The following is a 27663-nucleotide window of genomic DNA, read 5'->3' as shown; positions in this document are numbered from 1 at the left end:
GTCGGTTGAGCATCCAACTTCCACTCAGGTCATGACCTCACCGTTCATGGGTTCAAACCCCATATTGGGCTCTGTGCTGACAGCTCAGAGCCTGAAGCCTGCTTCTCTCTCCCTCTCCCTCCCTCCCTCCCTCTCAAAAATAAGTCAACATTAAAAAAAAAAAAGACACTCAACCAACTGAGCCACCCCGCACCCCTGAATTGTACACTTTAAATAGGTAAATTGGGGGCACCTGGGTGGCTCAGTCGGTTGAGCGACCGACTTCGGCTCAGGTCATGATCTCATGGTTCGTGGGTTAGAGCCCCACATCAGGCTCTGTGCTAACAGCTCAGAGCCTGGAGCCTGTTTCAGATTCTGTGTCTCCCTCTCTCTCTGCCCCTCCCCTGCTCAAGCTTTCCCTCTCTCAAAAATAAACAAAACAATAGGTGAATTGTATGGTATGTGAATTATATCCCAATAAAGTTGTTATTTTTAAAAACACAACTAGGGGCGCCTGAGTGGCTCAGTCGGTTAAGCGGCCGACTTTGGCTCAGGTCATGATCTCGAGGTCCGTGAGTTCGAGCCCCGCGTCGGGCTCTGTGCTGACAGCTCAGAGCCTGGAGCCTGTTTCAGATTCTGTGTCTCCCTCTCTCTGACCCTCCCCCGTTCATGCTCTGCCTCTGTCTCAAAAATAAATAAAACGTTAAAAAAAAAAAAACAAACACAACTATAAAGGATACATCATTGTGATACCTGGGAAAATTAAATATAGAATATATATTAAATAGTATTGTTATCAATGTTAATCTGAGTGTGGCAACTATGTTATGATCATGAAGGAGAATGTCCTTATTCTTAGGAGACACTGCCTAAAGGAATTATGGCTGAATTATTACAATTGCATGCTTAATCTTAAATGATTCAGCAAAAAACAAATGTGTTTACGTACATTCATTGTGTGCCCGCCATTTGTAAGAGAGCAAGAAAAGGCAAAGGTGGCAATTATTGCTAAGTGAAGGATATACTGTGTATACCATACTATTCTTATAATCTTCCTGTAGTCTGAAAGTTTTCAAACTAAAAACTTGGGGGAAATACCAGAGAAGAATACAGTTTAGATTTGTATAGGCAAATAAGGGCTTCCTAGCCAGTGAGGATGCTAGTGAGTGTTTATTTTATCCTTAGTAAAAGGTCACTCTTCTTTGCTATGGCAAGATACAGACTACCACTTTCTATAAAATAAAATCCCACCTTTTCTCAGCATTAATATAGCGTATGTGAAATCTACCAATTGTGACAGCACAGGAAATTAATGTCTAAAGAACTGTGTATTATAGGCACATTTCACGAAGGGGCAAGCTGGTTTCTTACAAGGAACCATATGGTAATCATCAATATGCCATTGGCCTATTACTTGACTTTGAGGAACTACTTTGTAAAGATTATCTGGTGCCCAATTAAAAAGAAAGAAATTAGACTCAGGTTTAAGATGCCTCTGGTTTTCTGAAAGTATTCTGAAAGGTCATTCAAAAGGACTTCAAAATTTATATTTTTCATTCATGTATTTATTCCACATTCAAAATAAATCACAATTTAAAGCCATAACATTTTGAAAAGGTAAAGGAGAATCTGTGTCACAGCTGCATTAATAAAACACACTGCTCTAAAGTGCAACACTAAACAGGTGTTCTCTGTTCCCAAGGTGGAATAAATACATAACAATTACACATAAAATTTCACTAGTGATCGGAGATGAGGCAAATAACCCTTGGAAACAAACTGCCCGATGAATAGAGGCAGGCAACAAATAATTTTTCTTAACATTTTGTCACAAGAAGGAAAAATCCCTAAGGTGTCTACTAACTCAAACTCCTGTTTCATGCTCCTGGCCTTGGCTTCTGTCTTCCTTCCTCAGTCACATCCAAATCCAGAAAGGCTTCTGCACCCCATGCTCAAAAACACCACCATAAGTCCCTAAGGATCTCCGCACAGACTGCTATTAATGAGCCTGTGTGCAACCTTCATCCAGAACCTCCAGGGAAATCAGGAGCTCAAAGAGCAGCAGCATTTCTTTAAACAATAGTCTTAACTATCCAATGAGCTCTGATGGACCATATGCATTTCATAAACAAACCAAAATACGGCCTTAATATCTATTTTTCTGGGAAAATGTTAAGTAAACCATTCAAGTAAAAAAGACAATGTTTACACAACAATGAAAAATGAAAATTCAAAGGGTTTATGCCAAAAAGCAAACCAGTCCTCTGCAGCCTAACTCATTTGTTTTTGGGCTGCGAAGCCATGTAGAGAGCAATCAGGCAGTAGATGGTCCCTCCCACTGTCAGCGCCATGGTGGTCCGGTACAACATTTGGTCAGGCAGGCCTCGTTTTAGGTGGATGGGCACACCGTCGGACTTCTGGAAAGCAAGGATTATCAAGGACATGGTTAATAAGAAGACTTTACAGTTTAGGCTAATAGGTCTTCATAACTAAGCCATCAACACACTGCAGGGGAAAAACCCCCAATCCCTTACAATCCTGACTCAACAGTGGTGTACATTTTCTTAAATACGCAACTAAAGCTTGGAAGGCCAAAGTCATTCTCCAAAATGGGGCCTCAGGAACCTGCATGCAACAAATTTCAAGTTTCTAAGGAATTTATCATATATTGCTTAACTAGGCCAGTCGCACTGGTGAATTTCTTTTAAAGGCAAAAGTAACCCACAGCTAAATGACTGCAGGCACAAGACACGCTCCACATTTAGTTTGACTTCTGATCATTAGTCAGTGATGTCTGAGCACACCAGGTCAGTTAGTAGGCTCAAGTCCATGTTGTATTCAGTTTCTTTCCATTAAGCTGGTAAACCCTTGTTTAAAAAGAAAAAGACTCTAGGGGCACCTGGCTGGCTCAGCTGGTAGAGCACGTAACTCTTAATCTCAGGGTTGTGAGTTCAAACCCTGGGCCTGGAGCCTACTTAAAAAGATAACAAAACCTTTAAAAAAGAGAGTCTCCATAAAATGTTTAATCCATTATTTTGCGCAGTCTCCAAACTCCCTCCCCCACTATAACTCAAGACTCCAAATGCCCAATCAAGTCTTATTTATCAGATTAAAAAGGGATTAACCTAAAAAAAAAAAAAAGGATTAACCTGACCAAAAGTCCCCAAGCCAGTCCTGAATCTACACATATTTCTGAGGATATGGGAAGCTACCTTCTAGCAACAGCAATAACAAACACTCACTCCCACAGCACCAGAGATGCAGCCGGGCCACTGACCTCTCAATTATCTGTATGTAGATTAACATTAATAATATTCTGAAATCCAATTCTGGCTGCTCTCTGTTGATCAGCAAACCCAAGAGAGCCTCTTCTAACAGCTCAGTGAATTTTAATATCAAGCAAGCAAAAACATTTAGAAGAAAACTCATTGCCAAAATAACAAGTCATTCTCTAGTGTCTCCTCTAGTGTTTTCTCTCACCTGGAAAAGCTTCTGCAGCTCAGGAACTTTGTTTTTCCCAGCATAATCATACGCAGTAAAATCAGAACTCAGTTTGGTGGGTGTGGCAAATATGATAGGCGGTGCTTCTGTGGAAACCACAGGCCTTAATCCCTGTAAGAAAAAGGAAAATGTCAAGTTGAAAGCATGTCTGGGCATATGAACAACCTTCAACAAGCAGGCTATCTGGAATCATGGAGGCAGTCATTCAACCACACAAGAGGGAAGGAAAGGCTCTCCAAGTTTGCATTACAAGGCCTTTAATTTTAAGATTTAAAGTCCTTAAACTTTTAACAAAACACTTTCCCACAGCAAACCCCATCAAGAATTCCCTGCCATTAAGATGGGGGTTTGAGGTGAGGGAGAGAGAAGCAAACAATCACAAAAGCCCAATCTGAGCTTCCAGAAAACCTATTATGTCTACCTTCCTATCAAATCAATAAAACATTTTTAAGATTTTTATTTTTGAGAGCGAGAGTGAGTGAGAGAGAGAGAGAGAGAGAGAGAGAGAGAGAGAAAATGAGTGGGGGAGGGGCAGAGGGAAGGAGACACAGAACCCAAAGCTGGCTCCAGGCTCTGAGCTGTCAGCACAGAGCCCAATGTAGGGCTCAAACTCATGAACGGTGAGATCATAACCTGAGCTGAAGTCAGGTGCTTAACTGACTCTGCCACCCAGGTGCCCCTCAATAAAACATTTTTAACCTGTATGAACTTTTGGCTACATTTCAAAAGGGACCTGGCTGTCCCTTTTCTCCCCCTGGGTGAGCTGATGTACTAACACAGGATTTCTAAACCCAGAGTAGACTTCAGAAACTTTCCAGACACACTGTAAAGAAAAAGCCCAATCTGGAAGAGCCTGCAATGGTAAGAGACTTGTCTTTCAGGACCAGAAACAAAAAAATTAGAGCAATTGAAATTTCCGGCATTAATAAACCCATAAGTTAAAAAACAAATAATAAAACTTAAGGAAACTTCAATGTTCTCATCTGTGACATATATACAAAAGTAATAGTATCTACCACTGAAAAAACAGCATATATAAGATATATGATAATATAAGATATAAGATATATATATATCTTATATATAAGATAATAAATATGTGCTTAACATTGAATATTTACAGTCAATAAATATAAACAGAAGGAGACTTGGGAGTTAACACAGGTTTGCTATTAGCAACTCCCAGAGCCATATGGATAGAAGGACCCACAGGCTTAAAAAGAACTTAAAGGGGAAGAAAAACAAAGTACTGTTACAGGCTATGCCAAGTAAAAGAAGCTAGTCAAAAGACCACAGATTATATGATCCCATTCATATGAAAGTCCAAAGCAAGAAAACCTAGAAAAACGGAAAGTAGATAAGCAGCTGCTTAGGGCTGGGGAATAAGCAATAGGGGGGTGATAACTGCAGGTTATAGGTTTCTTCTCAAGGGCATGAAAATGCTCTAAAATTAATGCGGTAATGGTTGCACATGGTTACACTAAAACACTGAGCTGTACACTTTAAATGAGTGAATGTATGGTATGTGAATTATATTTCAATAAAGCTATTTAAAAAAAAAAGGAACCCAAGGGAAACTCTGGTTTTCTATCTGATGGAGTAAATCTACAGTGGCAAATACAGATAAAGATGGTTCTCCAAAATAACCTGCACATTAAGATAGGAGCTAGAGGGGCGCCTGGGTGGCGCAGTCGGTTAAGCGTCCGACTTCAGCCAGGTCACGATCTCGCGGTCCGGGAGTTCGAGCCCCGCGTCGGGCTCTGGGCTGATGGCTCAGAGCCTGGAGCCTGTTTCCGACTCTGTGTCTCCCTCTCTCTCTGCCCCTCCCCCGTTCATGCTCTGTCTCTCTCTGTCTCAAAAATAAATAAACGTTGAAAAAAAAAAATTAAAAAAAAAAAAAAAGATAGGAGCTAGAGTTACAAACCAATAAAACACATCCTTTTATATTAAATTCTAACTACAAAAAATAAAAACTTAAAGTTAGGAAGCAGAGTTCAAGCCCACCCTCTTCTATTTTACAGATGAAGGAGGAAAAAAAACCCTTTGCTCAAATTAACATAGTTGTCAGACCCCTGGTTCTTGATCTCTTCAAAGAAATATAAATTTACCTATAACTGACAAGACCTAAAGATCATATTATTGAAAGCCTCAATGATACTCCTACCAGGTAAGCATTAGGATCAACAGGGCAACAAAAAAGTATTAAAGCAAACTTGGGTTTCGGTCCTAGACGGCAGCATAGAAAGACGCTGAACTCACCTCCTCCCAGGAACACACCAGATCTACACCTACATAGAGAGCAATTCCTCCTGAATAAGAACTGAAGGCTGATTCAACAGCTTCCACACAACAAAGGATAGCGTGACCACACAGAGAACAGCTGGAGACAGAGATGGGGGGAAGGGGGGTGTTAACAGTAGAAATGTAACAACAGGAATCCCACCCTGATAGGAGGAACTGAAGTAGGGAGGGATAGCACAGATAGGCCTGCACAGATTCACCCAACCTGAGCCATGGCAAAAAAACCCAAAAAAAACAAAAAACAAAAAACTGCACACACACAACAGTATAAACAGTAAATAGACTGTAAGTGAAGGAAACCCATTTATTAACCCTAGAGCAACTACTAAATGGTAGGGGAACTGTTAGAACTCTCTTTGGTTAGAAGGTGCTAGCAAGCACCATTATGTTCCCCCCTCTACCTTGATAGTGCAGATGGGAGCAGGCACTCTAGCCAGCCTGTACCCTCTAGCCCCAGGCCCTAGCCCACACACCAGCTCCAGGTGTCCCCCACCACATGCACCTGCCTCACTTCCAACAGTCCCACCAAGGTGCTACCCCAGCCTGCACCAACTACAGCCCTAGCTATCTCACCAAGGTGGCCCAGGCAAGAAGCACCCTGGGACACCCGGGCCTGCATCTGCTTCAGCTCCAGCCAGCCAGGGTACTTCCTATGCAGAGCACCCCAACCCATACCTGCCCTACCAGAAGCTCTTTCAGCCATCCCACTAGGGAGAGGCCCAAGGTGCAGAGCCTGAGGACAACCCAGCTTCTGCTGTCCCAGTAGGGCAGCACTGGAACCAAGCACTCCTGAACCACCTGGTCTGAACTCACCCCAGCTCCCACCATCCCACAGGGAATGTGCCCTGTGAATGTGCCCTCAGCCCATGCCCACTACAGCTCTAGCCAAACAAAGCCACCAGGCACACACAGTCTATACAAGGCACATTCCTACACAAAGCTACCCCTTTAAGACTGGAGAAGGTGGGGCGCCTGGGTGGCGCAGTCGGTTAAGCGTCCGACTTCAGCCAGGTCACGATCTCGCGGTCCGGGAGTTCGAGCCCCGCATCAGGCTCTGGGCTGATGGCTCAGAGCCTGGAGCCTGTTTCCGATTCTGTGTCTCCCTCTCTCTCTGCTCCTCCCCCGTTCATGCTCTGTCTCTCTCTGTCCCAAAAATAAATAAACGTTGAAAAAAAAAATTAAAAAAAAAAAAAAAGACTGGAGAAGGTAACTGTTTCACCTAATTCATAGAAACAAACATAGACCATCAACAAAGTGAGAAAAAAGAACACATTCCAAAGAAAAGAACAAAACTTCAGAAAAAGAACCCAAAAAAATGGAGATAAGCAATCTACCTGATAAAGAGTTCAAAGCAATGGTCATAAAGATGCTCACCGGAATTGAGGAAGAGTTTAAGAGAACTCAAAGAAGAACTAGGAAAGAACCAATCAGTGTTGAAAAATACAGTAACTGAAATGAAAAACCACTAGAAGGAATCAGCAGATTAGAAGATACAGATAAACAGATCAACAATCTGGAAGACAAAGTAACAGAAAGCGCCCAAGCTGAACGGCAAAAGGAAAGAATAAGAAAAAATGAGGATGGGGCACCTGGGTGGCTCAGTAGGTTGAGCGCCTGACTTCAGCTCAGGTCATGATCTCATGGTTCACGAGTTCAAGTCCAACATCTGGCTCTATGCTGACAGCTCAGCCTGGAGCCTGCTTCAGATTCTGTTTTCTCTCTCTCTCTCTCTCTCTCTCTCTCTCTCTCTTTCTCTGCCCCTTCCCCTCCCCCGCTCACACTCTCTCTCAAAAATAAAAACATTAAAAAAGAAAAGAAAAAAATGTGGATAGGTTAAAGGGACCCATATGATAATGTCAACTGTACTACTATTCACATTATAGGGGTCCTGGAAGGAAAAGAGAGAAAGGGGCAGAAAAGTTATTTAAAGAAATAACAGCTGAAAACTTCTCTAACCTGGGAAAAGCAGACATCTAGGTTCAGGAAGCAGAGAAAGTCCCAAACAAGATGAACCCAGGAAGGTCCGTACCAAGACACAATAACAACAAAATGTCAAAAATTAAAGACAGAATCTTAAAAGGAGCAAGAGATAAGCAACTAATTATGTACAAAGAAAACCCCATAAAGGCTATCAGCTGATTTTCCAGCAAAATCAGTGCAGACCAGAAAGGAGTGGCACAATATATGCAAAGCATTGACTGAAAGGAAAAACCCTATAACCAAGAATGCTCTACCTGACCAGATTATCATTCAGAACTGAAGGACAAATAAGAGTTTCCCAGACAAAAGTTAAAGAAGTTCATCACCACTTAACTAACCTTAGAAGAAATGTTAAAGGGACTTTAAGTGGAAAAGAAAAGGCCATAACTAAAAGAAAATTATGCAAGGAAAAAAACTTCACTGGTAAAAACAAACATAATAAAGGTAGTAAATCAATCACTTATAAAACTGGTATGAAAGTTCAAAGACAAGAGTAGTAAAATCAATTACATCTAAAAAATTTGCTGAGGGGTGCCTGAGGGGCTCAGCGGGTTAAGTGTCCAACTCTTGATTTTGGCTCGGGTCATGATCTCACAACTCGTGGAATCAAGCCCCATGTCAGGCTCTGCGCTGACAGCATGAAGGCTGCTTGGGATTCTCTCTCTACCTCTCTCTGCCCCTCTTCTCCTCCTGCTTGTGTTCTCTCTCAAAATAAATATTAATAAAAAATTCGTTGGGGTGCCTGTGTGGCTCAGTCAGTTAAGCGTCCGACTTCAGCTCAGGTCATGGGTTCAGCTCAATCTCACCGTTCATGGGTTCGAGCCCCACGTCAGGCTCTGTGCTGACAGCTCAGAGCCTGGAGCCTGCTTCAGATTCTGTGTCTCCCTCTCTCTCTCTGCCCCTCCCCTGCTCACACTCTGTCTCTATCTCAAAAACAAACATTAAAGAAAAATTTTTTTAATTCACTGATAGTCATAAAATAAAAAGATGTAAAATATGACATTATACACATAAAACATGGGGGAGGGTTTATTATGTAGTGCTTTTAGAATGTGTTTGAACTTAAGCAACCATCAACTTAATATAGACTGCTATATACTTAGGATGTTATATATGAACCTCATGCTAACCATACATCTATAAAAATCCACAAAGAATAAAAAGAAAGGAATCCAAGTAAAACACTAAAGTCATCAATTACAAGAGAAGCAAGTAGAAGAAACAAGACCTACAAAAACAATAAGAACACAATTGACACAACAGCAATAAGCATAAACCTGTCAATTATTACTTTAAATGTAAGTGGTCCAAATACTCCAATCAAAAGACAAGGTGACTCAATGAATAAAAAACAAGACCCATCTATATGCTGCCTACCAGAGGCTCTTTCAGTCCTAAAGACACATACAAACTGAAAGTTAAGGGACATAAAAAATATATATATTCCCCACATAAATGGAAGCAAAAAGAAAGCTGGGATAGCAAACTTATGTCAGACAAAGTAGAATTTAAAACAAAGACAGTAAAGGGGCACCTGGGTGGCTCAGGTGGTTAACTGTCTAACTTGAGCTCAGGCTAAGATCGTGTAGTTAGTGAATTCAAGCCTCACATTGGTGTTTGTGCTGACAGCTCAGAACTTGGAGCCTGCTTCAGATTCTGTGTCTCCCTCTCTCTCTGCCCCTTCCCCACCCATGTGAGAGCTCTCTCAAAAATAAATTAACATTAAAAAAATTTTAGAACAAAAATTCTAATAAGAGACAAAGACGGGCATTATATAAAGGGATTAATCCAACAAGACGATATAACAACTGTAAATATCTATCCATGCACCCAACACAGGGGCACCATATACAGAGCAAATAGTAATAGGCACAAAGGGAGAAATTGACAGTAACACAATAACAGCAGGGGACTTTAACAACCCACTTACATCAATGGATAAAGCATCCAGACATAAAAATCAATATGGCTTTGAACAACATTAAACCAGACAGACCTGGCAGATATATATAGAATATTCCATCCCAAAACAGCAGAATATACATTCTTTTCAAGTGTACGTGGAACATTCTCCAGGACAGATTACATATTAGGCCACAAAACAAGTCTCAATTAATTTAATAAGACAGAGTATCTTCTCCAATCACAACAGTATGAAACCAGAATTCAATTATAGGAAAAAAAATGGAAAAAAACAAAAACACATGGAGGCTAAACAACATGCTCCTAAACAACCCATGGGTCAAAGAAGAAATCAAAAGGGAAATTTAAAAATCCATGGAGAAATGAAAATGGAAACAATGTTCAAAATCTCTGGGATACAACAAAAGCAGTTCTAAGAGGGAAGTTTATAGCAATGAAGGTCCACTTCAAGAAACAAGAAATATCTCAATCTTAACTTTACACCTAAAGGAACCAGAAAAAGAACAAAGACCAAAGTTAGTAGAAAGAAGAAAATAACAATTATAGTAGAACGAAGTTAAACACAGACTAATAGTAGAAATAAGTGAAATGGGGACTAAAAAAAGACCAATGAAACTAAGAGCTAGTTCTGCAAAAAGATAAACAAAATTGATAAACCTTTAGCCAGACTTACCGAGAAAAAGAGACCTCAAACAAAATCACAAACAGAAGTTACAACTGACACCACAGAAATACAAAGGATTATAAGAGACTATTATGAAAATTATATGCCAACAAGTTGGACAACTTAGAAGAAATGGATAAATTCCTACAAACATGCAATTCTTCCAAGACTCAATCAGGAAGAAATAGAAAACCTGAGCAGACCAATTATTAGCAGTGAAAGTGAATCTGTAATAATAAAAAAAAAAAAACCTCCCAAGAAAGAAAAGCCCAGGACCACACGCTTCACAAGCAAATTCTACTAAACATTTAAAGAAGAGTTAAGGGGCACCTGGGTGGCTCAGTCGGTTAAGCATCCGACTTTGGCTCAGGTCATGATCTCTCAGTTCGTGAGTTCGAGCCCTACTCAGGTTCTGTGCTGACAGCTCAGAGCCTGCAGCCTGCTTCAGATTCTGTGTCTCCCTCTCTCTCTCTGCCCCTCCCCTGCTCACACTCTGTTTTTCTCTCTCTCAAAAAATAAACATTAAAAAAAAATAATAAGAGGGGCACCTGGGTGGCTCAGTGAAGCATCTGACTTTAACTCAGGTCATGGTCTCGCGATTCACGAGTTCAAACCCCATGTCAGGCTCTATGCTGACAGCTCAGAGCCTGGATCCTGTTTCAGATTCTATTTCTCCCTCTCTCTATGCCTCTGTCACTGTCTCTTAAAAATAAATGTTAAAATTTTTTTTAAATAAAAAAATAGTAAGAAAAAAGAGAGTTAACACTTATCTTTCTCAAATGATTCCAAAAAACTCTTCCAAATTCATTCTACAAAGCGAGCATTACCCTGATAACAAAACCAAAGACAATACAAATTTTATGTACATAGATATAGATATATATAGATATATCTAACAGTCCAGTATCTCTGATGAATACAGATGCAAAAAATACTCAACAAAATTAGCAAACTAAATTCAACAATACATTAAAAAGATCATTCACCACGATCAAGTGGGATTTACTCCAGGATGCAAAATTGATTTCATATCCACAAATCAAAGTGATACACAACATTAACAAAATGAAGGATAAAAATCACATTATCACCTCAACAGATGAGAAAAAACATCGGACAAAACATCGGACCCATTCATGATAAAAACTCTCAACAAAGTGGGTTTAGAGGGAACATACTTCAACATAATAAAGACCATATATAACAAATCCACAGCTAACATCATACTCGGTGAAAAGTGAAAGCTTTTTCTCTAAGATCAGGAACAAGACAAGGATGTCCATTTTCACTTTTATTCAACACAGTATTGGAAGTCTTAGCCACAGTAATCAAACAAGAAAAAGAAATAAAACATATCCTAATTGGTAAGAGAAAAGTAAAAACTTTCACTACTTGCAGCTGACATAAGAAAAACCCTAGGGGCACCTGGATGGCTCAGTCAGCTGAGTGTCTGACTCACGATTTCAGCTCAAGTCATGATCCCAGGGTGTGAGATTGAGCCCTCCTTAAGATTCTCTCCCTCTGTGCCTCTCTCCTGTTCATGTTCTCTCTCTAAAAAATTAAAAAATTAAAAAAGAAAAAGAAAAAGGAAAAGAAAACCCTAAAGGCTCAACCAAAAAACTATTACAATACATGTAAAGTTGCAAGATACAAAATTAAAGAAACCTGTGGCATTTTGATATCTACTAACAATGAAGAAGCAGAGAGATTAAGGAAACAATCCCAATTACAACTGGATCAAAAAGAATAAAATATCTAAGGAATATATTTAACCAAGGAGGTGAAAGACCTGCACTTCAAAAACTATTAAGACAGTAATGAAAGAAATTGAAGACACGCATAAATGAAAAAATATACCAGGCTCATTAATTGGAAGAATTCATACTGTTACAATGCCCACATAACCCAAAGCAACCTACATATTCAATGCAATCCCTATCAAAATACCAATAAGATTTTTCACAGACCTAGAATAACCCTAAAATTTGTATGGAATCACAAAAGATCCCAAATAGCCAAAGCAATCTTGAGAAAGAACAAAACTAAAGTTATCACAATCGCAAATGTCAAGATATACTTAAAGCTACAGTAATCAAAACAGTATGGTACTGGCACTAAAACACAGATCAACAGAACAGAATACAGAGCCCAGAAATACAACACTGACACTTACATGGTCAACCCTACAACAAAGGAGACAAAAATATACAATGGGGAAATGACAGTCTCTTCATTAGTAGTGTTATTAAAACTGGACAGCTACATGCAAAAGAATGAAACTGGGGGCACCTGACTGGCTCAGTGGCACAGCATGTGACTCTTAGATTCTAGGGTCATGAGTTCAAGCCCTACCCTGGGCGTAGAGCTTACTTTATTTTATTGTATTTATTTTTTTAATGTTTATTTTTCAGAGAGAGACAGAGCACGAGCAGGGGAAGGGCAAAGAGAGAGGGAGACACAGAACCCAAAGCAAGCTCTGGGCTCTGAGCTGTCAGCAGAGCACGATGTGCAGCTCAAACCCATGAACTGTGAGATCATGACCTGAGCTGAAGCTGGACACTTAACCAACTGAGCCACCCAGGTGCCCCTAGAGCTTACTTTAAAAAAAAAAAAAAAATGCTTTTGACTTTTGGCGGAGAAGGTGAAGGTGCAACTGTTTTTGGTCATCCCAAATCTGGGTTCATCCAGCCACCTTCACCAGGCCACCTAAGTTCAACCCTAATGAGATCAAAGTCATATACAGAGGTGCACCAGTGGGAAAGTTGATGACATGTCTGCCCTGACCCACAAAATCAGCTGCCTGAGTCTGACCCAAAAAAGGTTGGTGATGACATAGCCAAGGCAACTGGTGATTGGAAGGATCTAGGGATTACAGCAAAACTGACCATTCCAAATAGATAAACCCAGATTAAAGTGGGACCTTCTTGCCTCTGCTGATTGTCAAAGCCCTCGAGGAACTACCATGAGACAGAAAGAAGCAGAGAACTATTAAGCAGAGTGGAAATATCATTTTTGATAAGTCTGTCAACACTGCCTGACAGATGTGGCACCAATCTTTAGGGGCGCCTGGGTGGCTCAGTCAGTTGAGCGTCCAACTTTGGCTCAGGTCATGACCTCACGGTCTGTGAGTTCGAGCCCCGCATCGAGCTCTGTGCTGACAGCTCAGAGCCTGGAGCCTGCTTCGGATTCTGTGTCTCCCTCCCTCTCTGCCCCTCTCCCGTTCATGCTCTATGTGTGTGTGTCTCTATGTCAAAAATAAATAAACATTAAAAAAAAAAAAAAGCAAAAATAAATTGGGACTACGTCAAACTAAAAACCTTTTTGCACAGTGAAGGAAACCAACAAAACAAAAAGGCAACCTACTGAATGGGAGAAGATCTGTGCAAATGATACATCCAGTAAGGGGTTAATATCTAAAATACATAAAGAATTTATACAACTCAATACCAAAAAAACGTACAGAAGACCTGGAACACACGTTTTCCAAAGACGACTTACAGACGCCCAACAGACACATAAAAAGTTGTTCAATATCACTAATTATCAGGGAAATACAAATCAAAACCACAGTGAGGTATCACCTCACACCACTCAGAATGGCAAGTTATCAAAAAGACAAGAAACAACAAGTGCTGGCAAGGATGTAAAGAAAAAACAAACCTCATCCACTGTTGATGGAAATACAGACTGGTACACCCATTATGGAAAACAGTAATGCAGGTTCCTGAAAAAATTAAAAATACAAGTACCATACAAACCAGTAATTCTGCTTCTGGGTATTTACTCGAAGAAAACAAAAATGTCAGTTCTAAAAGATAAGTGCACCCCTATGTTTACTGCAGTATTATTTACAATAGCCAAAATACAAAAACAACTTAAGTGTCCACTAATAGATGAATGGATAAAGAAGATGTGGAATAATATTCAGCCATAAAAATGAGATCTTGCCATTGGCCAACAACTTGGATAGGAATGAGGGTACTCTAAGTGAAATAAGTCAGGCAGAAAAAAACAAATACCATTATTATTCTACTTAAGTGTGGAATCTAAAAAATAAACAAAAAATATACACAGACCCACAAATACAAAGAACAAACTGGTGGTTGCCAGAGGGGAGGGGGATCAAGAGAATGAAAGAGGTGAAGGAAATAAAGAGGTACAAATATCCAGTTATAAAATACATGCCAGGAAGATGAAAAGTACAGTATAGTCAATAATGCCGTAATCGCTTTGTAAGGTGACAGGTAGTAAGTACACTTACTGTAGTGAGCATTTTGTAATGTATATAATTGTGAAATCACTACGTTGTATACACCTAAAACTAATATTGTAAATCAACTACACTTCAATTAAACTCCCCCCTCCAAAAGTAAACTTGGTTTCTATTTCTTTGACATAGTCACACAAATGGGAATTATCTGCACTGCATTCACTCACTCAGCACATATTACTGAACACTTAGTGAAAATACACGATGAAGAAGACAGATACGATCTCTGCCATTATGGACATTAATGTTATGGAATAACAGCCACTAATTATCTACTGAGCCCTTGTTATACACCCAGCATCCTGTCAAGCATTTCACAGCATCATCTCATTTAATCCTCCCAGCAAACCTACCAAGATGTTACTGTTTCTATTTTATAGAGGAGAAAACTAGATGAGAGAGGGTAACTTGCCTAAGAGCATGTTGCAAAAAAGATGGAGTTTAGTGCCAAAATTCAGGCCTCTCTAAAGTCCAGAGACTTGGTTTGTTTTCTGCTTTTTAATTTTCTTTTTTAACATTTATTTATTTATTGCAAGAGAGAGAGAGAGAGAGAGACACACAGAGTGAGCGAGCACGCGCATATGCGTGCGAGTGTGAGTGGAGGAGGGGCAGAGAGAGAGAGAGAGTCAGTCAGTCACAGATTCAGAAGCAGGCTCCAGGCTCTCAGCTGTCAGCACAGAGCCTAATGTGGGGCTCGAACTCATGAACTGTGAGATCATGACCTGAGTTGAAGTTAGATGCTTAACCAACTGAGCCACCCAGGCGCCCCTGAGAGACTTGGGTTTTTAAGTATTCCACTACCTGCCCCCACTGCCCCTCTCAACTACTGCTTAAAAGCAATAATTCATGTAAAGTTTGGTGAGTAAGCCACTAGTCTAAATTTAGTAATATAATACACTCAGACTCACAAGGATTCAGAGATGGGAAGAGAGGCCCTAACGACTGAGATAAGAAGGCAAAAAAGGATCAACACGTGAGCTCTGTATTTCCTCCTCTAAGGATTTCTCCTTGAATGCAAAAATTGAAAAATCCTTTATACCAAGCATCTCCAAAAATGGTTTGAAATTAAATTCTTGTTTTGACAGGACTAATGTGGAGCATTTTTAGAAAGGATTATACCTAATTGCTCAGTGTTTGTTCACCCATCAAGTGATTCAGAACTACAGCAGCTGTTGAACAATATCTGAAAACAGGAGTATCAACCATCTGAATGGTTTTAAGTAATTCCGTATTTCCATTTAGAATACTGTAAAAGTTTGGAATACAGAATTTTAAAATTACCTATAATCCCATTACCTTATCCCATCAACCATTATGAATTGTATATTCTCCTCCAATCTTTCTTCATATGCATATTTTAACATCATAAAATTCTACATCCTCAGAATGCTACAAAACCTTCATGAATATTCTTCACATCAACCCTGTAAATAAGGTATTATCAGCCCAAGCTACAGGTGATTAAAACAAAGCTCAGAGATTCCATTAGGAAGGTGGGATTCAAACCTACACAATTTTATTACACCATACAATCAATAATTCAACTGTCCTGGCCCCACCAATAAAAGGAATGGACATTCATCTGTCATTAAACCTAACAATTTAAGAGCAGTCAATGTTTCCAATGTTTCAAGGCAGCTAGACAAGACTGACACTGGGGTTCTCAAGAGTGGACTTAATTAACCAAGAAGCTGTATTTACAGGAAAGTAAATCCCTTCATGCATGCCTCTTCCAGGGTTGCAGCTGTCCCAATATAGAATTATGAGCCTCCCCATCTGAAAACTGACAACAGCACAGTTACAGGTTTTCTGGCCCAAATCCTTGGAATCATTCTGAATTCTGCACACACACTGTAAATCCTTATGGCTCTACCTTCAAAATCTATTCAGAATCTGACCACGTCTCACCCATCTCCACCAATGCATACTCTGTCCAAGCCCCTGGATTTTTTTTTTTTTTTTTTTTTTTTTTTTTTTTTAAGTTTACAGAGAACAAGATCAAGGGAGGAGCAGAGAAAGAGGGAGATTATGACCTGAGCCGGTGTCAAGCCTCGAAGGCTCAATCAACTGAGCTACCCAGGTGCCCCCAAACCCCTGGATTTTTATGACACCCTCTTAACTGCTCACCCTCCTTCCATTTCCACACTTGCTACCCTGCATTCTACTCTTAATGCAGCAACCAGTGATTGGAGAGAGCACTACTCAGCTCAAACCTCTCCCCAAAGCGTCCTATCTCACTGAGCTAAACCCAAAATTACTACAATGGCTTCCAGGGCCACGTGAGATGCACCCTTCAAACCCTACCACCCCGCCACCAACATCATCCCCTCTCCCCACCCCAGCCCACTAGACAAGCCCCTTAAATCTCCCAGGCATCAGGCATTGTTCCCTCTACCTACAATGCTCTTCTCTAGGTATCCACGTCGCTGGCACCCTCACCTCCTTCAGGTCTTTGCCCATGTGTCACCTTCTCAGTGAGACATTCCCTCACCACCCTTTTAAACTGCATGTCCTCCCACTTACCCTCTTTCTCCACAGCACTTATCAGCACCTAGCATATTGTATTTTACTTCGTTTACTGTGTCTCCCCGACTGCAATGGAAGCCCCATGAGGGCAGGTTTTGTTCACTGCTCTTACTTTCCTAGACTTAAAAAAGCAAAAAGCACATTCAATAAATATCTGTTGCAAGTATAAATAAGCTATAGCTTCACAACAATGTAGACTTGAGTATTTCAGAACCAAAGTCATGTAAACCAAATCAGCACTTGATGGCAGAGCCTCCCATACCTCCCACGAAGAAGAAAACTAGTGAATGAATGTTCTTAAAATAGTGGACTGTAGACCAAATGGAAATCACAGGTTTTGCTGTTTTTTTTTTTTAATTTTTTTTTTAATGTTTATTTTTGGAGAGAGAGAGAGAGCACAAGCAGAGGATGGGCAAAGAGAGGGGGACACAGAATCCGAAGCAGGTTCCAGGCTCTGAGCTGTCAGCACAGAGCCCGACGCGGGGCTCTAACTCACGAACCATGAGATCATGACCCAAGCCGAAGTCGGACACTCAACTGACTGAGCCGCCCAGGTGCCCCGGTTTTGCTTTTTAATAGCAAATCTCTTAGCTATTTACACAATCACTACCCCTACAGTTAAAACCATTCAACCACAACCATTTAGCAGTTGAATTCTTCTTAGTCTAATTGCTCCAAAATAATTTTTAAGATTTTATTTTTAAGTAATCTCTACACTCAACACAGACTGAAACTCACAACCCCAAGATCCAAGAGAGCCAGTTCCACCAAACGAGGCAGCCAAGGGCCCCTACTACTTGCTCCAAATTTTTAGAGAGACGTACGCTTGATTTTTTCCCCCTGAAGTTGACTGGCCCAAGTTTCCCTTTTGCTCTACCTTTTAGGTTTGAGAAAGAGAAGAAATAAGAGAATTACCCAATTTTTTTTTTTTAATTTTTAGGGGCACCTGGGTGGCTCAGTCAGCTAAGCGTCCGACTTCAGCTCAAGTCATGATCTCACAGTCTGAGTTTGAGCCCCGCGTCGGGCTCTGTAATGACAGCTCAGAGCCTGGACCCTGTTTCGGACTCTGTCTCCCTCTCTTTCTGCTCCTCTCCTGCTCGTGCTCTTTCTCTCAAAAACAAATATTTAAAAAAAAATTTTTTTTAACTGATAGAAACCAAAAACCTCTTGCACTCTGATTTAGGACTAGAATCAAGTTTCAATCTGCAGTGACTCAAATTGTTCCTAACTGCCAGCTAGATATCACCACCTCCATGTTTCCCAGACACGTCACACTCTGCAAGTCCTAAATTCACCCAGTTTCTCACAAATCTATTCAGGAGCCCCCTGTTTTTAAGGACAGCACCACCCTCCTCTCATTACTGTCATCTCAGAGTCCTCCTTTCTCATTTCCACAATCCCCCTCATCAGTCACTAAGTCCTTATCTCCCAGACGTCTGTTTTTCCTTTTCCTACTCAGAAGACCCTGAACTACTCTATGGGTATAAGAGGCATCCCTGGCACTGGTCTCTCGCAGTAGACTAACTTTTCGAAGCACAGCTCTGGTTATGATACTTGTTCCTCCATCATAAACCTTCATGCAACTAAAGGTAAGAAGTATGTCTTTGTTCCAACCTCTGGATAAGACTCTACCGCAACTTTCTGCATCAAGTTGCTTTGCAAATTCCTATTTGTTTCTCACAAAATTAAGTCCTACCATCCTAGACCCTTCATGACCTATCTCCACCTACCACAGCTAAACTTACTACTCAGTGATTCCCCTGCAGCAGCCCCCACCCCATCACTCCCACAAGTCCCTTTACCTAGAAGGTCATCCTGCCCTCTTAATTAGAAGAACTGTTGGGTCATAAGGTAAACACGTTTCTTTTTTCTTTTTTTAATTTTTAACGTTTATTTATTTTTGAGAGAGAGTGAGTGTGCACACAAGCGGAGGAGGGGCAGAGAGAGAAAGAGAGAGAGACATAGAATCTGAAGCAGGCTCCAGGCTGAGTTGTCAGCACAGAGCCCGACACAGGGCTCGAACCCATGGACTGCAAGATCATGACCTGAGCCAAAGTCGGACACTTAAATGAATGAACCACCCAGGCACCCCAAAATGTTCACTTTTTAAGAAACTACTGGACTATTTCCAAAGTGGCTGTGTGGTAGGGTCCCCTCCCTAAGGAAAGAAAAAAACCTCAAGGCAACCTGACCTATACGCATAAATGACAACATCCCTCACGACCTTGTTAACAGGAGACCACTTAATCAAACTACGTGTTTGTGTGTTACCATATATGGGAGACAAAGAAGTAAAAAACGTCTTTAAAAACTACGCCACGTGGCATTCAGGGCTCAGTGCTTTGAGTACAAACCCAACTGAGCAGTGTCGGCAAGAATAAAGTTGCTTCCTGGAAAGAAAAGCCTTGGTGTCACCACCCCTGTGGGAGAATCCTGCTACAGCTGAATCATTTTACATTCCCACCAGCAATACGGTAGGGGTCCTGTTTCGCCGTTCTAACACCTGTTGTCTGTCTTCTGATTTTAGCAGGTGTGAAGTGGTATCTCACTGTAGTTTTGATTTGCATTTCCCTTATGACTAATGATGTTGAGCATCTTTCCATGTTTATTAGCCTCAATTTATTTTGACATAGGACACAAAAAGGAAAATACTTTTCTATCAACCACTGGAAAATACAATTACTTATCAAACTGATCTACCTGTACCATTGTAGCAAACTAGCCTTTCTATACCACGTTATTCAATGCATGTTAGCTTATTCACTTTAGGTAATACGGAGAGTTACAAACATATACATTTTACATTGTTAACATTTCCAGGAAAGGAAAAACTAAAGTACTCCTAATTACCAAAGCCAGAACACCTGGTTTGGGGGTGGGGGTGGGGTGTGTGCCTGTCACAAGCACTCTGAAATCCATAAAGTCTACACAGTATCACTTCTTTCAACATGGCTTAAGAAATCCTTGGGCACCTGGGTGGTTCAAAGAGCTCTTCATTTCGGCTCAGGTCATGTTCCCAGAAACCTGGGATAAGCCCGCATAGGGCTCCGCAAATAGCGTGGAGGCTGCTTGGGGTATTTTCTCTCTCCCTCTCTCTCCACCTTCTCCCCGCCCTTGCTTGCGCTCTCTTCAATCAATCAATCAATCAATCAATCAATAGGGGCGCCTGGGTGGTTCAGTCAGTTGAGTGTCCAACTTCGGCTCAGGTCATGATCTCACAATTCTTGAGTTCGAGCCCCCGCATCAGGCTCTGTGCTGACAGCTCATCTTCAGATTCTGTCTCCCTCTTTCTCCGCCCCTCCCCTGTTCGCACTCTGTCGAAAATAAACATCAAAAAAAATTTTTTAGTAAAAACAAATAAAAAATTTAAAAAACTGATTTTAAAAAAAAAGGAAATCCTTAAGTGACTAAGAAGTTTAAATTCTCAAGAGAAACACAATTTAAGAGGTGCTAAAAATCTGAAGGCCCTATCTGTACCACATGCATTTCAGGGTAAAAATCTCTGCTAATCTCAGGGTAATCTCTGAGAGCTAATTTCAATATATGCTGGGGCGCCTGGGTGACTGCTGGTTAAGCATCCAACTTCGGCTCAGGTCATGGTCTCGCGTCATGAGTTCAAGCCCTACATCGGGCTCTGTGCTGACAGCTCAGAGCCTGGAACCTGCTTGGATTCTCAGTCTCCCTCTCTCTGCCCCTCCCCTGCTCGTACTTTATCACTCTCTCAAAAATAAACCAAAAAAAAAAGTATGGAAGGACAAAAAAAACCTTATAAAAGAGTAGCATGTGGTTCCACTTCCCTGAAAATCAGAAACATGCAAAACTATTTATAAAAGTCTGAATAGGGAAGGGAACTTCCTAGGGGTGATGGAATGTCCTATATGTTAACAGGGCTGGAGGTTACAGTGTATGCATTTGTCAAAACTCATTACACTGTAACATTTAAGATCAGTGCATGAAAACTACCTCTTTTGAAACAAATATGATAGAAATGGCTATTCCCCTGTAATCTACAAAATAAATAAATCCCTATGGACAATTCCTTCTTTGACCTCCTTTGATCTTTCTTTGACCCAATTTGGCAGTCAGTGACACCACCAGGATGATTTCCCTTCTAATCTTGGTTTGTTTTTTTCAAAATGTTTATTTTTTAGAGAGAGAGCACGAGCAGGGGAGGGGCAGAGAGAGAGGGAGACAGAATCTGAAGCAGGCTCCAGGCTCCCAGCTGTCAGCACAGAGCCCGATGCTGGGCTTGAGCTCTTGAACCTCAAGACTATGATCTGAGCCGAAGTCGGACACTCAACCGACTGAGCCACGCAGGCGCCCCACCTGGTTTGTTCTTTTCATAAATTTTCCTCCTCTACCCTCCGCTTCGCATTTCTGTAGCCTAATCATCTTCCCACCTTTCTTCCTTATATGCTCCCTGGATGATCCCCTCCCCACCACAGATTCTACCAATTATGGGCTGAAGACACCCAGCTCTATTAAACTTCATATTCATAAATCCAGCTGGTACCAAACATGACATCATCAAATGGTCAACATTTATAAACCTGGACCCTTCCTCCCGAACCCCACACTCCCTCCAAAACTTGCCCTTTTTCCCCTCTCTACCCTAGTTAACATTAACAGCACGTCCAATCTTAGACTGAAATTACTCTTAAACACCTTCCCCACTTAGGCAAGCCGCTGTGTCCCCCAGAAAAAGGAGGAAGTAACATAATAGAGCATTCTTTACACCCCACCTAGGATCCTTACCATTCCAGTCCAGTTTTCCAACTGCGTATTTCACGAACCGTTCGTTCCCACACTACTCTATGAGGATAAGGAATATGATGGTATCTAACACTCAACTTTTGGAGAATAGCTACCACTTATCAAGTACCAATCACCTGCCAAAGACTGCCAGTCATTTCACTTAACCTGTAGGAAAGCTGCCCTAGATGAAACTAAGCTCACGATAAAGTAATCCTGGGAAAGGCCATAAAATCAAGGCATCAAAGCCACGATGTTAGCTCATATTAAGAGTCTACAACCGAAGGGGGACCTGAGTGGTTCAGTCGGTTAAGCTCTTGATTTCAGCCCAGGTGGTATCTCACACTTGTGAACTGGAGCCCCCATTTGGGCTCTGTGCTGATGGTATGGAGCCTACTTGGGATTCTCTCTCCCTCTCTGCCCGTGCTCTCTCTCAAAATAAATAAGTAAACTTAAAAAAAAAAAAAGTCTACCACTGAGACAAACTTCAACTGGCAAAATCTGAATGAAATTGGAATACTTTTTAGACTCAAATAACGGCCATCAACCATTTCACGGTTGGGAAACGTTAAGGTCGTTACACGTAACTGCCCAGGCTCACCTGGACATTTGAAAGAACCCATTAGGTCTCTTAATTCTGATCCTACAGCCTCTCCTGCCCCTATGGCTTCCCTCGGTGCTGTCATCCCAGCTCTCCAATCTCATGCTTTGATGAGGCTTTTGGGCTACACAGGGTGGGGTAAGCAATGGAGCACCGAGGAGACCAAAAGCGAGACCTCCTTAAAAAGGACAAAGCCGAACTTCGGGGTCGCATTCTGGGCCACGCAGACCCCACAAGCCACCCCGAAAACCCAGAAGCAGCGACCTCGGAGGTCACCTTGACCCCAGCTGAGTGCCAGGCCCAACTTCCGCCCCGGGCCAGCCCCGACGGGGAAGCAGCTACAGAATTAGGAGCCTTTATGGCCGCCGCAAGACGTTGAGAGGCGCCGGGAGGGGTCGTGCCGAGCTAAACCGAACCGCAAGCAGAAACCCCACCCGGTTCCGGCGCCACGACTGCCTGGCACAGAGGCTCGGGCAGCCACTTTTGTCCGAGAGGGCCTGGAGCTACCTGTACCTGAGGGCTGTAAGCGTCGGAAGCCCATGTTCCAGTCAACTTCTGCGTGAAGCCACTAAACTTGTAATACATGACGCCCGGTGACCGGCTTCCCGCAGCCGGTGCCTGCGCGACTGCCTCAGAGAAGGACCCTGCCTTCCCTGCCGTACGCCTTAAGCTTCAGCCCAAGGACCCTGCGCCAGGAGACGGGCTGCCCGGATATCGCCTAATTTATAACATGCCCTCTTCAGTATATCAGGGAAGAAGAAGCCGGAGTCTCATGACCAAGAAAGGCAAAAACAAAAAAACAAAAAAACAAGCTCTTGGAGAGTGCAGAAAGCCGCCGGAGGGGTATCTGTAGAAACCACGAAGTTCCCTGCCCCTTACCCACATTTAGATTCGGGCAGTGCCAAGACGCCTTAAAAATGCGCAAGCGCCCCACGAAACCAGGATGGAGGCTACGGGACTCGCCCGGGTTGAGTGGGCAGGCCCTGGGCGGGGTTGAGTGGGGCGGGCCCTGGGCGGGGTTTGGGCGGGAGGGGCGGGGAGAGCTAGTGTTGAGGGGCTGCCACTTGGTTCTTGGTTTGAAGGCTTCTCTTCCTTTACCAAACTTAATTTGCTCAGTCTTATTTCTTTCCTTCCTTCCTTTGGTCACCTGGTGAAGCGCCCAGTTCTCACTCATTCGGAGTATGAACCCGTCCGCCGGGCTTCTCCGGCAGCCTGGGAGTGGGGGAGCAAATAAGAAAATGTGGAATCTTTTGCTGAAAGCTTTGTAGTACACAGGGCTGGCTGTTAGGGGTTTCGCCCCAATAATATAAAGATAACCTCTTGTGCTTTGTGCAGAAGAAATACCTAGTGACCTAAACTTCAAGCACCAGGATGTATATTTTGCAAAGTTTCTCAGAACTAGTTTTTACTCTTACTTGAGTTTTATGGGAATTGGTTGGTTATTCATCCTTTTTCAGGCCTCTGCCCTTTGAGATGAATGAGGTGGGGAGTAGAGGGAAAGTAGACTAAAAATACTTGAAAATACTTGAAAAATCCTTGAGGGGCATCTGGTGGCTCAGTCAGTTAAGCCTCCAAGTCTTGATTTCAGCTCAGGTCATGATCTCATGGTTCCGGGATGGAGCCGCCCATGCAGCTGTGTGCTGACAGCACAGAGGCTCTTGGGATTCTCTCTCCCTCCCTCCCTCTCTGCCCGCCCCCCCCACTTGCAGTCTCTCTTTCTCTCTCTCCCTCTCTCTCCCTCTCTCAAAAAAAATAAATAAATTTTAAAAAAGAAAAGAAAATTTTGGACCTTGAACTTGGAAGATCTAGGACTACCATTTTAAGTTCCAGTAGTATTCACTTTAGTTCAGTATAAGATATTTTTAAATTAAAAATGGAAATACCATACGATTGAATAATTCCACTAGTATTTACCCAAAGAAAATGAAAACACTAATTTGAAAAGATACGTATGCAGCCCCATTTATTGCAGCATTATTTACAATAGGCAAAATATGGAAGCAACCTATGTGTCCATCAATAGACAAATTAATAAGGAATGTGTGTGTGTAGATAGAGAGATTATAATGGAATATTACACAACCATAAAAAAGAAAGATCTTGCCATTTGTGACAACATTGATGGATCTAGAAGGTATTATGCTTAGTGAAATAAGTCAGACTGGAAAAGACAAATACTATATGATTTCACTCATAAGTAGAATGTAAAAACTTTCGAATAAGCAAATAAAAAGCAGAATCAGACCTATAAATAAATACCTGGAGGGGAGAGGGGTGGGAGGTTGGGCTAAATGGGTGAAGGGGAGGGGCGCCTGGGTGGCGCAGTCGGTTGAGCGTCCGACTTCAGCCAGGTCACGATCTCGCAGTCCGTGAGTTCGAGCCCCGCGTCGGGCTCTGGGCTGATGGCTCAGAGCCTGGAGCCTGTTTCCGATTCTGTGTCTCCCTCTCTCTCTGCCCCTCCCCCGTTCATGCTCTGTCTCTCTCTGTCCCAAAAATAAATAAACGTTGAAAAAAAAAAATTTAAATGGGTGAAGGGGAGTGGGAGATACAGACAGGCCTCCAGTTACAGAATGAATAAGTCACAGGAATGAAAGGCATAGCAGAAGGAATAGAGCAATGATATTGTAATAGTGATCTTTTGGAACAGAGAGTGGCTACACCTGCAGTAAACATAGCATAATATGTTAACTTGTCCAATCACTATGTTGTACACCTGAAATTAATGTAATATTGTGTCAACTATACTCAAAAAATAATATGTCTTTTAAGCCTCTGCCATGTGCAAGGTACTGTATGAAAGGAGTATACTAGTTTCCTACCTCCAGGGATAGAGCAAGGCTTTTCTTTATCGTCTAACTGCAGGTTTTCACAAGCATATTATAATGCATTTATGAAAGCATGTAGAAAACTGATAGATGATACTAACCTTTATATAGCATTTTCCACAAATAAACTCATTTAATCTTTACAACAATCCTATGAGGCAAGTGCTATTATCATCCTCATCTTATAATACAGGAAAAGGCCCAGAAAAGTTAAGTGGCTTGCCCAGGTCAGCTACTAATTAGTAGCAGACCTAGTCATCTGGCTCAAAACCCGTACTCTGAAGCACTACGTGATAGAGAATAGACATAAATCCATTCTGAAGAGGATGAAGGCTGAGTGCTCCAGATCTAGGGTATACACCAGCATCCTGACTTTGCCAGGTATAAGCCCGAGAACCCCAAGTGTTCAGCACTGCCAGTGCTCTTAAGAGCAAAGGTTTCAGGCACATTCATATGATCAGCTCATCCAAAGTCGCTGCTTTTACAAAGCAACAGTGTGGTATCATGGAAAGAACATGCAATTTGGGTTTGAGTTGCAGTTGCAATTTCCTCAAGGCTGAGTGGTTTGCAACTAGTCATTTCCATTTTCTGAGCTTCCCTTGCCTCTTCTGTAAGGTAGGAATCATTGTCATCATCATCACCATATTTTCCCCTCACTAGTGTTCTGAGAATCAACAGTTCAGTAAGTTATAAATTTTTTTTAACGTTTATTCATTTTTTTTTTGATAGAGACAGAGCGTGAGTGGAGGAAGGGCAGAGAGAGAGGGAGACAGAATCCGAAGCAGGCTCCAGGCTCTGAACTGACAGCACAGAGCCCGACGCGGGGCTCGAACTCACGGACCATGAGATCATGACCTGAGCCGAAGTCGGACGCCCAACCGACTGAGCCACCCAGGCGCCCCAACAGGTCAGTAAGTTACAAAGCTTACACAAATGTTAACTTGCTGATCTTACCTTTCACTCATTTTATTTTTCCACAGTTCTTGATGATATGTAGAAGTCTTTTCTTGATTAATGTAATTAATCAATTAATTTTTTAAATGCTGGAATGACTCATAGTAAGAAAGGGGCATAAGCTTGTTAAAAAATACCAGGTGGAAGGAAAGGTGTTTCACAGAGTATGGATTGAAAAGAGAAAATTAAATGATTTAGGACAGCTCTTTGTTTCCGTTCTACTGTCTTCTGGACATATATTCAAGAAATAAGTAGAAAACATTCCCCAACTCTTAGTAGCACTCAGGTGTACCAGCTTCTTGAAGTATAAAGGTGCCTGTCAACACTGGTTATTTTCTTAAAGTTCCTGCCATCTGATTTTAGATCCTGCAAGACATAAATTAAGAATCCTGAAAATGTTACAACAGCCGGGCTGTTCAGTGGGAGGTAAAATGTCAGTAGCAGAGTGTGGGTTGGGATGTCACATGGAGTGGCTGATCATAGGAAGATTTTGTCTCATTTCTCAAATAAAACACAGCACTCTGACAGCACTAAAGCCAGCTATTCTCATTCTTATTTGCATATCCCACCCAACATCAAAGCATGATCTTTCTTTATATCGTGATCCCTTCAGGTTGTTCGCTGGATCCTATTCTGAGGGGAAGTGACCACAATTCACCGTGCAGACGGACTTGTCAATCATCAGGCGATCTAGGAGAGCGTGCAGGCGGGCAAGTTCAAACGCCAGTCTGGCTCTGGGGGAATCAGACCACTGCCGCTTCTCCATTTGTGAGGACGGTGCACTAATGGCCTCTGGCAGGCTGCTCTGTGAAAGCACTGGACAGTGGATGGAAGACCAGTATAAATTTTAAATTGGTTTGTGCTGGATATAAATAGAAACTGCCTCCATGTGAAATAGTTCTTAATTTGTTTTAAATTCTCCGCTTTTCCCAGAAGTGACTTTTTAAAAATGGACGCTTGGTGGGTCGGGCCAAGTTGTAAAGCATGCAGGCCCTGTGGTAGTTGAGGGAGGTCATCGTGGGCTCCTCTCTCCGACTCCTTCGATCTTTCCCTGTTTTCAGAAGGGTTCACATATCACCTGGCCTCGGTGTCACCAGTGGGGAACAGATGTCTGCGTAATGAGCGTTTGTTCTGGGCTGATTTACCCTGGGGAAGGCGTCTCGGGCATGCAGTCCTCCAGGAAGCCCCGCTTTCCCCACTTTTATGGTTCTTCTGCTGCCAAAACTACCAACTGAGTAACTTTCTAAGCTGGGGAGGCATGTCTGTGCCTGTGCATTTCGCCCATTCTAATGTAGTTTCCCCGGTGGGAAATGGACTATAATAGTGTCATGTGTTTTTTATTGTGGCTTCTGTCTATCCTCTCTTTGGCAAAAAGGAAGGCAGAGGA

General features: G+C 42.0%; 1 protein-coding gene across 2 annotated transcripts; it reads right to left on the bottom strand.

Moving 5' to 3' along the window:
* Positions 1-1526: 1526 nt before the first annotated feature.
* Positions 1527-23155, bottom strand: LOC124503487 (cytochrome c oxidase subunit 7A-related protein, mitochondrial). Of its 2 annotated transcripts, none has more exons than XM_047068569.1 (3): positions 23005-23155; positions 3460-3591; positions 1527-2396 (listed from the first exon to the last, which is right to left on the bottom strand). In XM_047068569.1, exons 1-3 carry the CDS (start codon positions 23080-23082, stop codon positions 2256-2258), a joined length of 351 nt encoding a protein of 116 aa, XP_046924525.1. In that variant the 5' UTR covers positions 23083-23155; the 3' UTR covers positions 1527-2255. The 2 variants fall into 2 exon arrangements, with proteins under 2 accessions (XP_046924525.1, XP_046924526.1); XM_047068570.1 differs by having other exon boundaries at positions 23011-23152.
* Between the last annotated feature and the right edge of the window lie 4508 nt (positions 23156-27663).

The sequence above is a fragment of the Lynx rufus genome, unplaced genomic scaffold, assembly GCF_022079265.1.
Source record: "Lynx rufus isolate CCGP_SWC_20201006 ecotype Redwood Valley unplaced genomic scaffold, mLynRuf1.p SCAF_8, whole genome shotgun sequence".
NCBI classification, from domain to species: Eukaryota; Metazoa; Chordata; class Mammalia; order Carnivora; family Felidae; genus Lynx; species Lynx rufus.
This window is presented reverse-complemented; position numbering and strand designations above follow the sequence as displayed.